Below are 13,358 nucleotides of genomic sequence, written 5' to 3'. Positions count from 1 at the left end.
AAAAAAAAAAAAAAAAAAAAGGATGCAAATAGTTAGGGAAAAGGGAATACCCATAGGCTGAGGTTTCAAATTTGGAGGCAAAGTATTTATTTATTTATTTATTTATTATTGGTACATAAAATTTTACATATTCATGAGGTAACATGATATTTTACTAGCATAGAATACAGAATGATCAAGTCAGGGTATTTGAGGCATCCATCACCTTGAGTATTTGTCATTTCTATGTATTGGGAACAATTCAAGCCCTTTCTTCTTGATACTTTGAAATATACAACACATTGTCGTTAACTATAGTCACTCTATTCTGCTGTCAAATGATATAACTTATTCCTTCTATCTAACTGGATGTTTGTACCCATTAACCAACCTCTCTTTATCTCCCCCTCTACCCACACCCTTTTCCAGCCACTAGTATCCATCATTCTAGTCTATGTTTATGAGATCAATTTTTTTTTAGCTACCACAAGAGTAAGAACATGCGATTTTTGTCTTTCTGTGCCGGGGTTGTTTCACTTAACATAATGACCTCCAGTCCCATCCATGTTGCTGTGAATGACGTAGTTTCATTCTTGCAGTGTTTCATTGTGTATAGATACCACATATTCTTTATCCATTCATCTGTTGATATACACTTAGGTTGATTTCACATCTTTGCTGTTGTAAACAGTGCTGCGATAAGCATACAAGTGCAGGTACCCTTTTGATACACTGATTTCTTAGCTTTGGGATAGATAACCAGTAGTGGGATTGCCAGATGGTAAGGTAGTTCTATTTATAGTTTCTTGAGAAATCTTCATACTGTTACTAATTTACTGTTACATTTTCACCAACACCTTAAAAGAGTTCCCTTTCTTCACATTCTCACCAGAATCTGTTATTTTTTTGTCTTTTGAATAATAGCCATTCTAATTGGGGTAAGATGATATATCATGTGGTCTTGATTTGCATTTCCCTGGTGATTAGTGATGTTGAGCATTTTTTCATATACCTGTTGGCCATTTGTATGCCTTCTTTTGAGAATTGTCATTTATTTCATAAGGCAGGGAGTATTTAATGAATTATTTAGAGATAAAGAATTACAGAATCACAGTAACACATATTGAATGATCATATTATAATTACATGATATCATAATTATTAGCTTTATGAACTGAACTGATAGGCAGAAATTAAAAACTCAAAGGTATGTGTTTGCTTCAGCAGCCCATATACTAACATTGGAATGATACAGAGAATATTAGCATGGCTCCTGAGCAAAGTGTTCCATACTTTTCAAAAAGACTCAAAATTATTAATGAAGTTAACATTTGAGAATATATTGCAGGAAACAATTATGCATTAGCTGAAGACTGGGCAAAATGATCCAGTTGGGCTTCTTCTTCCTACCCTTCTAAATTTATCAACCAAGTTATATTTCAGGATGATTTATGCTTCTACTACATCTGACAGAGATTATTATAATTCAACTCTTAATTCTTTTGTTTTTTCAACTGTTAATTCTTATTAATCAAGATGCAATAAAGTTAAGTGATAAAAGCTGAAAATGACTTACTGGAAAGAAAGTGCTGAGACGCTGGGCCAAAGTCCCTGTGAGCTTCATGCAGCTGCCTGACTCGGTCCTCCACGGCCACCTGGGAGGAAAAGGAGAGAAATGATGTTCTCTCATTCTATATAATGAGGAACAATTAAAATAATGTATCCTTTCTGATAAGATACTTTGAGTCTCCAAGGCTGACAACACCAAAGCAACAATTCATAGCCCTAGTTTTAATATCCACTTACCGTATATAGTATCTCAGACTCGTTTTTATCAATCCAAGGCCAAACACAAAGGATTTCCTCTCTCAACAATGTTAAAATAAGATTTTTTTTTTTTTTTTTTTTTTTTTAAACAGTCAACTCATTGGCAGCCACAAATGAACTACTGCTTCAATTAGTACCATAAAAAAAATACAAATCTTTACTTTCACAGAAACATTAGGGAGGGTGCCATTTGGTATAGGTGACTACAGAATCTCAGAAATGACATGTCTTGTCTTTAAGTCTTAGTCTATTGTTTTTGACAAATTTTTAAAGAAGTAATATTGATGAATAGGTAATAAACCATTGAGTGATATTTAATTATTGATAATTAGCAATTAATCAATAGTTGATTAATATTTAATTATGGACTGGGCACAGTGACTCATGCCTGTAATCCCAGCACTTTGGGAGGCCAAGGCAGGCAGATCACTTGAGGTCAGAAGTTCGAGACCAGCCTGGCCAATATGGTGAAACCCTGTCTCTACTACAAATACAAAAATTAGTCGGGTGTGGTGGTGCACGCCTGTAGTTCCAGCTCCTCAGGAGGCTGAGGCAGGAGGGAGGCCACAGTGAGCAGAGATCGTGCCACTGCACTCCAGCCTGGGCGACAGAGTGAAACTCCATCTCAAAAAAAAAAAAAAAAAAAAAATTAATTAAATATCAAAGAAGTACAGGCAAGGCTTAAATTTGGGATAAAACAGGGTGGATAGGAAGATAAAACTAATTTTCAGATTTCAGTTTTCAGTGGTCTTGGAAATTATTGAGAAATATAACTTTAGGTGGCATGCAGTGAAAACCACCATTCTTTTTTTCCTATTAGGTTTTTCTATAATATATTGACACAGTGTGCTGTCAACTTAGTGAATTCTATTCTTAGGGGGGAAAAAGGAATAATTTTATGGGTGAAATACTATACTTAGTCATTTGGCATTTTGCCAATCCAATATAAGAGGTAGCTCCAGGCATCCTAGCTCTCTAACTCTGGATTTTGATTTGGTTGTGAACAGTCCATGCTAAACTAGGGGTCAATCAGAGCTTGCACAGAGCAATCGGAACTCAGGGGATAGTTCCTGTGGTGTGCAGAATTCCCAAGAGGTAAAAATCGATGTTAATCTCATCAGAAAAGTGGCTCAGGTAGTCTGGTCTCAAACCAACTCTGGCCTTCCAATATCAATTAAGTGCCTAGTGTATATCCAGAACAATCTCATTTTTTCACTCTCCCTAGCCTTGCCCATTTTTGCTTGGCCCAAATACGTGGATAACCAAGTGGAGTTCCCCTAAAATGCAGGATTTGCTTTATTTTATCTACACAAAAGCATGAGGGACATATGAAACCTTCCTTCCCAACCTTATGACCCTGCGCTCCCAAACTCTACCTGCTAAGCCCACCAAAACTACCTGCCTATCCTGCACTATTCCATCCAATGTAACTCTTGTGTGTGGCTTCTTCATGCTGCTCCTTCTCTCGGCAATGCTCTTACCCGACTTCTCTCCCAGATCAATGCTGTGAGTGTTTATATGCTTACTTCCCCATCTCCCGGGTTAGAATTAATGGTTTCCTCAGCATTCTAACAGTATATGGTTTATACTTGAAGCACTTCTATCATACAATTCATTTGAATTATATGGACATGTCTCTTGCAATAGATTGTAAACTTCTTGACAGCAGGGACCATTTTTTGTTTACCTTTGTCTTTGAATGTCTCCAACCCTTTCTGCAGGAGGCACAGAACCCTGCACATAGAAAATGGTAGCAAATATTTGTTTAATGACTAGTTGACCAAACAAATGGATAAATGAGTAAATGTGGTACGTGTGTGTGTGTGTGTGTGTGTGTGTGTGTATGTGAGACAGAGAGAGAGAGAGAGAGAGAAGAGAAGAGATGCGGAACAAACAAGAATACCTACTCACACTGACTGCACTGACTGCAGGTCTGTAATGGTTAATTCTGTGTCAAGTTGACTGGACTATGGGGTGCCCAGGCAAACCACTATTTCTGGGTGTGTCTGGGTGTGTCTTGTGCAGACAAGATTAGCATTTAGTTCAGCGGATTCAGTAGATTGCCCTCCGCAATGTGGGTGGGCATCATCCTATCAGTTGAGGTCCTAAACAGAACAAAAAGGCATGTTCCTTTTTTCCCTGCAGGCCTGCTTGAGCTGGGATGTCAGTCTTCCCCTGCCCTTGGACTGGGATTTACATCATCAACTCCTCTGGTTCTCAGGCTTTCAGATTGAGACTGAAATTACACTATCAATTTTCCTGGCTCTCTAACTTGCAGACAGCAGGTCATGGGACTTCTTAGTTTCCAACTGCATGAGATAATACTTGATTTTATATATCCACACACACATATACATACATATATACACACACACACACACATACGTACATACATATGTATATTGTTGCTTCTATTTCTCTGGAGAACCTTGACTAATCAATGTCCCTGGGTAAATTATTCTTAACTTTCCTTATCAGTAAAATGTGGACAGTAATATAACTTATAGAGTTCTGTGGGAATTAAATAAGATGATACATGTAAAGCACTTAGCCTAGTTTCTATCATGTAGTAATTGCTCAATAAATGTCACCAGCTACTGTTCTTGCTGCTATTATGGTAAACAAAAGGAGAGGAATAGGCCAGGCGTGGTGACTCACACCTGTAATCCCAGCACTTTGGGAGGCCGAGGCAGGTGGATCACTTGAGGTCAGGAGTTCACAACCAGTCTGGCCAACATGATGAAATCCCGTCTCTACTAAAAATACAAAAATTAGCTGGGTGTGGTGGTGAGCATCTGTAATCCCAGCCACTCAGGAAGCTGAGGCAGGAGAATTGCTTGACACTGAGAGGTGGAGGTTGCAGTGCACTGAGATCATGTCACTGCACTCCAGCTTGCGCGACAGAACAAGACTCCATCTCAAAAAAAAAAAAAAAAAAAAAAGGAAAACAGGAGAGCAATAGTCTATAATGTGCAGGGTACCACATACAATACAAAAATGGCTAATATTTATTAAGCAATACATGCATGACAATATGAATTATGTTATTTCATCTTTACAGTAACTCTGCAATAGGAGTTAATATTATTTCCCCCACTTCATTGATGTGAAAACTGAGGCATGAGAGGTTAAAAAAAAAAAAACAACTTGCCTAAGCTTCAGTAATTAGTAAATTGGCAGAGCTCAGATTCAAACTCATTCAGTCTGGGTCTTGCTCTTAACTGTTCTCCTGAAGATTAAAGTTGAATAAAAGTATTTTATAAATACTTAATAAGTAATTTGCTTTTTAATTTCTTTATTTTCAATCAGTTTATTGAATGCAGACCAATTCTAGTGTGCATATCTATGAAACTTCAGTTGTTCAATGTATTTTATGGCCCAATGTATTTTATGGCCCAATGCAAGGTCAATTCCTGGTCTTGAAGAATGTGATATCATAAGATCACAGAGAAAGGTTGTGGAAAAATGCATGCAAATAAATGTTTGGCATATGTCATTATTTCTAAATTTAGAATGGGTCATTCCATAAATAAATCAATCTAGAGATAAATGTGAGTGTTTTGGGGTAGGGAGGAGAAGATGAGGATGCCATATGGGAGTGGACACTGATCAGAAATCTTTTCACCTACTGAGAAAGAAATCTCAAGGAGAAGATGTAGATAGTAAAGGAATATGACCGTGCCATAGGCCACTTTCTCTAGTAAGAATGTTAGTTTCATAGGGACTGAGCCGATGCAGCATCAAAGTTCATTCTAGACTCCCAATCTCTGAAGAATTTTGCCTTCTTATACAAGGAGAGCTCTAGTGGTAGTTTCCAGTGTACACTCAATATTGTCAAGATTTTAAAATGAGATCAAAGTGAATTTCCATCTTCATAACTCAAATTTAAGAGAAGGCATGACAGTGAGAAGAATTAAGCATAAAATATTTCTTTCCACAAATTACAATTGGAGAAAAGTTTTGTGTGGATTGAATGCACAACTGGCTAAATAAAGAAATAAATTTATGAAGGAGAAAATCTTGAAAGCAACCAAGGTCCTCGAAAGCTTTAGCTTGAGACTTAGGAACGAAGCACTTTATTCTGTGAGCAATTATGCAAGGAAATGAAATTTGATAATCTATTAAAATGAGAGCCTCCATGCATTAGATCTTTCTAACTGGCTGTATTTTAAATCAATATAACCATAGTATATACAAAACAGGAAGCAAAAGCCAGAAATTATATACCTGTATCTTATGTTATGGCACAATCAGTTCTTTCCTTGGTGGTTTATTCATTATATAAGTATTTGTTAATATTGAAAGAGATAGTCAAAAAACAAATGCTATAGTCCCTGATCTCTGCAAGTGTAAAGGTTTGGAGGTAAGAAATAGTGACAAGCTGAAGAAAGGCTTGGGGCTGCAGAACAGTGGTGTTGAGGACGACAGTGAGATATAATTAGTTAGTCATGTTGAAAGCAGATGATGCAAAGCAAGGTGTTCCGGACTCTGAGGCTCAAGATTTACCCTGCAGGCAAAGAGAACCACTGAAAATTTCTGTGACATGACTCACTATTTTAGAGGAAAGTTAGGGTTTGGGAAGATCGGTATGGTGTAAAACAGATTCGAAAGGGCACCTGAGACTGAGATCAGAAAGAGGCTGCTGTAATTTACTAGACTTGGGGTGATATGCATTAGAATTAAGGCTGTATTGTATTGAATGTAAAAGAAGGTACATGTTAGAAGGATTTTGAAAGCAGGAAGAACTATCCAATTTGGTGCTGGAGATTAATTTCTGAAGAAGCAAATAAACTCTTGGATTTCCAGTAAGAAAGACTGGGAGAATGAAGATATTGCTGATGGCAATATGAAAAACAGAAAAGGGAGAAATAGCATATGTGTGTATGAATTCATTTGGAATATAATGAATTTGTCCTAACAGTGAAACATTTAACTGGAGATGTCATGTATAGCCAGTTAGAGATGAACAATTTGTCTCAGCAATTAAAGAAAGGAAAGGGAAGTGAGACTAAAGGGGGTAAGAGTGAGCTTTGGAAGGGGAGCCAAGAAAGAAGAGATAAAGGAGTTTAAATAGAATGATTTAAACAGCCAGGAGGAACCCAATCTCTTCTGAATTAATAGGGCATGTCTATGTTTCCTTTTATAAAAGTAATATAAATATAACATCTTTTTGGGAGCATATATCCTGTTTTAACTATTAGATCATAGATCATGAAGGCTTAGAACTGGAAGAAACCTTGATTGATACACGAGGGTCTATTCTTCAGAACTATCCCAGATGGGCAGAAAACTGCCATCTGGTCCATGAGTACTCATAATCTAGGTTGCAGCAATTCTTCAGTAAAAGCATGTCAGGAGAAAAAGGTCCTTTTTTTATATGTTCCATGAGGACAGGGACACATCTTTCCCTACTAAATCATCAGTGAGTAGCACAGTACCTGGCATATAATAGGTGCTAAATTAATATTAGTTGAATGAATTAATGTACTGTTTATTCATGGATCTTTACCATAACAACTATATTTTAAATGAATAATTTCTTTTTCAAGATCCCTGACACAAGCTTTTGAAAAACTTCCCTCCCTCCCTTCTTCCTTTCCTTTTCTTCTTTCCTCCTTTCCTTCCTTTCTTCCATTTTTGATGATGAAAGTAAAAAAAGAAAAGAAGAAAACCATTTAGATTCAATTTTGCCTATAATACTAAATTTAAAAATGTTAAACAGCAAATTATAAAACAACCCTGAAGTCCGAATCTCCTCCACATTTGTTTTACTCTAGTTTTTAAATAATCATATTTGAGATTTGAGAGTTATGAGGGCTATATATTATTCTCCTTTGCCTTCTCATTTTGGATGAGTTCTGTAGACAGTGTACTGTTTGCAGAGACCTTCGTCTTTTAGCTTCAGTAGGAAATATCACTACATTCATTCAAAAGATATTTACTAGAATGTAAGTTTATTGTCCACGAAGACAGAGATTTTATCTGTCTTGTTAAGGATTTATCACAATGCCTAGTACATAGAAGAGATCAAGAAACACTGAATGGGTGAATGAATGAAAGGTTTTTTGAGTTCCTCTTATCTGTTAGGCACTGTGATAAGTACGAACATGGTACATTTGAAAGTGTAATTTTGGGTATAATGAATGAGCACCAAATCATCCAACTAAATTATGATATGACACACACTCTTAATTCCAAGCTGTGACTGTTTCCCAAAGCTCAGTCCATCCCTCTGTGTATTGTGAAAGATAGCTTTATTTCATTTTTTCTTCATCATTGCTTTTAAATAAACCAAAAATATAAAAGAAAGAAAGAAAAAGGACCGATAACAACATGGTGGCTCTTAGAAATATTTCACATAAATTTATCTAAATGTAAATGTTGGTTCTTTAACTTCGTTTTAGATTCTCAAGGGCTTCTACTTTGTCTTTTGACCTTTCTGTTAATTACTCTGCTTTGAAGTTTTATCTGCACTAGAAGTTCAGGAGAGACAAGCATTACCTCCCCATGTGGAAATACATTGCTAGGCAATGTGGTTTCTTCCTAGCGTCCAAGCTACGTCTTACTGATACTACATACATAAATCATGTTTACTCCAGTCTAGGGAAAATATGTAACTAGGAATGTATGTTTTGATTTTCTGGTTCTCAGTGTGTCTAGACCCTTGATAAATATCCATGGGAATGTAAGAAACAGACATAACACTTACACAAATGAGCCTATGAAAACAAAAACAAAAGTAAAAGACAAACAAAAACTCTTCTTGTGCTGTGGTGCTAGTAAATAAACCACACATATGCACACAAATGACTCTCCAGTCTATTCATGAGTTTTTGTCCTGAAGTTTTTCAGTTTGTACAGTTTTTGTGTGCATGTGTCTGTGTTGGGGGAGGAACTTCCTCATTCATTCTTACTCCCAAATCCTCACAAGTAACACTGATAAATACATGCCCAAACATTATCCTGGAAACTGTCCTGAGACTGATTACAGTTTCAGTTAAAATCCTTTTAACTAATGGCAATCCCTTTCAGTTAAAATCCATTATTCTTCTAATTCTGATTATTTTGAGTTGTAACTGGAAAAAAAAAAAAAAGGTCTGAGATAAGTTCTGGTCTTGATTTCGAACTCTCCTGGGCCTCTCAGAGTGCTGGGATTACAGGCACGAGCCACCTCTACCGGCCGTCTTCTGGAATGAAGGTTTGTGATAGGTATAGCTCTGCGGCAAAACATTCTGGGCTTGTTGAATGCAAAAATTGACTGAATTGTCTTTCCTTTGAGTTTATTTCTGTGCTTTCTTGACATTAGGGCACTTAGGAGTTAAACAGTGTTTCCTGTGTTTGACTTCAGGATAGATCACAGGAAAGCAACTAGTGCTAACATGGCGCTCACTCTGAGTAGGAGCATAATTATTAGTTGATTTTGTGTGATTTATGGCACGGATACTAATGCGTGCCATGTGAGACCATCCTTAATCTACCTTTTAACGTTCCTGTATCGTAGCCTTTTTTTCCTTCCATTTTATATTTCTGTGCTGACTTCTTTCTTAATCTGACTCCTTTTTTTATTCCCTCCTTTTTCTTTCCTTTCTCCTCCACCCCTCTCCCTTTATTATGTTCTATACAATCTACCAGAAGAGTACACAGACTCTGCTGAAGCAAACAGTGCCTCAAATGAAGGGGCTGTGCATCCTTGCAAGACAAGCGAGGCAGGATATGAATAGGACCCCCAGCCTAGTGCCAGCCCAACACTTCTCCAGGAACATTCTTCCTCTAATTCTGATGAACTCTTCCATCAAACTGGAAGGCAAGAGAGAACAGACAGCAAGCCCTTTGTCCATTGTTAAGCCTTTAATCTTTCACCTCACTGATTTCTAAAATGCACTTTGGATGTTTGTGTATTGGTTTTCGTGCTTATGCAACTGCCTCATTCTGTGATAATGGAGTCAGGTTATATCAACATTAAATTGACTTCATAGACCCAAGTACCTTAAGGGTATCATTAATTTTAATTTAGAAAAGCAGCAATCAACCTCCTATCCTGCTTCATTTGTCAAAATCTTTAGTTGTAATTACATCTACAGACTTATGAAAATTGTGACGGGAAGAGAAGAGATCATAGGAAGCATTTCTTCTGCTTTTTTTTTTTTTTTTTTTTTTCCTCGTCTCAAAGAGAAAAGAGGAAAGTTGAATTACTTTGCCTGGAAGGTGATGTAACTTGATGCAGATTTTATCTTAAAAAATAGGTTCCCTTTTAAAAGTTTTCCTAATGTATCTTATGATTTGCCACAGGAACTGAAGTCAAGTGGCTCTCACCTTACCACATCATTACATTAAATCATTTACATTCCAGCTTTAGCTATTTATTCTTGAGCTTTATTTATACCACATTTGGAAGATATCATTCTCACAGAAATTTTCTGAGGCCACTGGAGCATTCCTTTCTAGGGGCATTTCGGCCCATAAGTAGCATAATGTTCACATGGTAATTACATAATTACGCCTCCTGGTATTTGAACACAGGAGTATTTCCAAGGAACAAAAGTGGCAATTTGGAATAATAATCAATGAGATACCACAGAGCTGGTATTGTCTGAAAAAAAAAAGATGGCATATATCAGCAAATTCATATTAACAAATGACTGAAACAGGTAGATAAATGCAAAAAGATAAAGCACTGGAAATCAAACATTTTCATCTCAGTGACAGAAACTTTTATATTTTGGGTAACAATATACTTGGAGATTTTCAGTTTCTTCTACTAAACACTTCTTTCATAAAGGCTGGGAGGGAGAATTTGCTGAAGTATGCAACAATCCTTAACCAAGGAAATCAACCCTCCTTAAATCCCATGCCATCCTTGCAGCATTTCCAAAGCTTCCTGACCTTGACTCCCTTCATGGTCAATTTGACCACCTCTCAAGGAAGCTTGTCTGCCAGAAGACCCTGCTTCCACTTCCCAGCTCTCCTCCTCCAGCAACTGACTGAAAAGCGCCTTTCTTTTCTCTCACTGACGCAGAACTGACAAACCAATATCAAGCCGTTCTTTACAAATCAATAAACCGGAAGATCTCATCCACTGTACTTCCAAATCCAACAACATTCTGTCTTCTCTCTTCTTTGCATATCACAAGATAAGCCGCAAGTTATATAAACAAGTACACTTCACGCTTCTTAACAAAGGACAGGGGATGGAGCAATGCGCTTCTATTGTTTCTCCGCGTAGATTTGTCAGAACCAGAATTAAAACTCTGCCATGGACTCACAGTCTCTACGGTGTCTCTCCCTCTGTCCTATTTGCACTCTTCTGACCTAGCCCTCCTTTTCTCTCCCCCTACCTCCCCCTTCCCTCATTCCACCTCACCCCACCCACAAGGCTGTTTGTAAGCTCCCCAAATGCTCATAAGACTTTCCTGAACTATTTTAGATATTTTCACTTCAAATCTAAACTAAAACTATTTTGTTTTTCCAAATGTGGCTTTACATAGTGCAGAAAACCACAGGGAAAACATCCCAAATACAATGTTATCTTTTATAGGAGAAACAAAAGATTGAATTTCTAGTAGGTACACTTCCCGAGCAATAATCTGAGGTACTTTATGAGATTCTTTCTTTCACGAAAGCAAGAAATCCTAAAATCCATCAGGATTCGTGCACTGTGCCTTGACTCTCTTTTTAATCCTCAAGTGAAACCAACACAGTGCAGTGTAATAAAAATGCATATAGCCCCAGGCTTTGTGCCTTAGCAAAGACAGAAAAAAATAAGCTTCTTGACTTCATATGTCTACTGTGAATAATCAGTCACTGCATTTTTGGGATTTTGCTTTATAATCTTAATGCATAGCAGTAACTCCATGTTTGTGGTGTGACAAGAATAAAGGATTTTTTTTCTTTCTTTAAAACAGGTTGCCCCCATATTTTCCAAAAGAAAGACATGTGTCAGCTTAAAAGAAATGAAACTACAATGGTGTGAGGGAGGAATATCTTGATTGTTAGCAGTATATTTTCTGTATTTTACCTGAAATTGTCAATGAAGTGTAGGTAAAGCTGAGGTGGGGCCCTAGGCTGTTCAATAATGTGGCTAACATTTGGTTTGAGGGCCTTCTCAGTTCTGTTCCCAAATGTTTAGCCTTTCCTTCCCAACTGCCGGTCCTTAGCTGATTAATAAATAACCCTAGGAAGATCAATGACTGTTTATAACAGGCTTCTAGTACCACAGCTGTGAGTATTTGCATTTTAAGAGCAACTTTAAATAATTAAGTCATTAATTACTCAAATACTTATTGAGTGTTTATAAGGCACTTTGCTAGGAGAGGAAGCAGAAAAAATAAATAAGAAAACAAGGGGATGATCTTTAGTGAATTCGTAGATTTGGTATTTACAAATAAGCACAATAAAGTATTATGGGAAAAATTTTAATGTAGTGCAGTCATTCCCCAATTTGACAGTGCATCACAACTATTTGAGAACTTTTTAAAAAAATACAGATTCTTAGCTCATCTAAATAATTTCTGATTTAGTTAATTTGAGGCTGAGGCTTGAGAATCTTTACTTTCTTTAAGTCTCCATAGATAGTTCTGATGTACAGCCTGGTCTTAGAGCCATCAGTGTAGTGGAAAGATGACGAATTTTATGAGTCAGGAAGACCTGAGTTGGAGTCCCTTACTAGCTATTTAACCAGCATCTTATCTAATAGCCTATGAACCTTAGTTTATGTGTTAATAGAAATACCACATAACAACACTACCAACAATGACAGTAATGATAACAAATATTCATAGAGCATTTACTATATCCCAAGTTCTATTTCAAGAGCATTATGGGTATATTTCATTTATGTCTTTCTTATCAGAAGGTAAATTTGATGAGGGCCGGACTCAATCTATTTTATTCACTACTATATCCCCAGGACCCAGGTCAGTGCCTGTCTCATAGTAGGCACCAAACTAACTACTTGAAAGAATGAACATCACTATGAGGAAAGTACTACCATAGTGACCATTTTACAGATGAGGAAATGGAGGCACAGAGAATGAGATGTTGTAACGTGCACAGTTGGAGAGACCACTTTCTGGCACTCGGTAGATACTCCTTTTTCTGATAACTGCAAATTGCTAGACGAAGCCTAAATAGCTATGGGGGTTACAGAGTATCTGGATGAAATTAATGAAGGAGGTTGCTTTGAAACTGGGCCTTCACAATTGGGTAAGCTTTTGATGGGCAAAGACAGAAGAAACACTCTGGGTGACAAGAGTAGAATGAGCAATTTTTTTTTTTTTTTTTTTGGCACTAGTAAAGGCCCGGATATGAAGGATAAACAGAAAAAGAGCTGAATAATATAAGGCTAGAAATGTAACTTGGAGTCAAACCAGAGCTGTACTTGACTGTCAGGTTTAAGAATAGAGACTTCATTTAGTTGTTCATGGGAAGGCATTCAAATATTTTTTTAATAATTAATTATTTAAAAACTTTATTTCTTTCAAATGCATTCACATAATAAAATTCAAGAAGAACAAAAAAGAAAGTTATTTAAAAATCAAGTCTCTCTTTCACCA

The 13,358-nt window shown here is 36.8% G+C and overlaps 1 protein-coding gene across 1 annotated transcript in view; it reads right to left on the bottom strand.

Annotated features, from left to right (window-relative positions):
* The window catches only part of LOC105555622 (dystrophin), a gene marked incomplete at its 3' end in the record, with an annotated part of 1,920,295 nt that overhangs the window by 28,545 nt on the left and 1,878,392 nt on the right, over positions 1-13,358 (bottom strand). The window contains exon 61 of the mRNA XM_012002637.1: positions 1,556-1,634. Within this exon, the coding sequence (XP_011858027.1) occupies positions 1,556-1,634 (79 nt within the window). The remainder of the gene's footprint in view (positions 1-1,555; positions 1,635-13,358) is intronic.

Source organism: Mandrillus leucophaeus, unplaced genomic scaffold (assembly GCF_000951045.1).
Source record: "Mandrillus leucophaeus isolate KB7577 unplaced genomic scaffold, Mleu.le_1.0 Scaffold692, whole genome shotgun sequence".
NCBI lineage: Eukaryota > Metazoa > Chordata > Mammalia > Primates > Cercopithecidae > Mandrillus > Mandrillus leucophaeus.
This window is presented reverse-complemented; position numbering and strand designations above follow the sequence as displayed.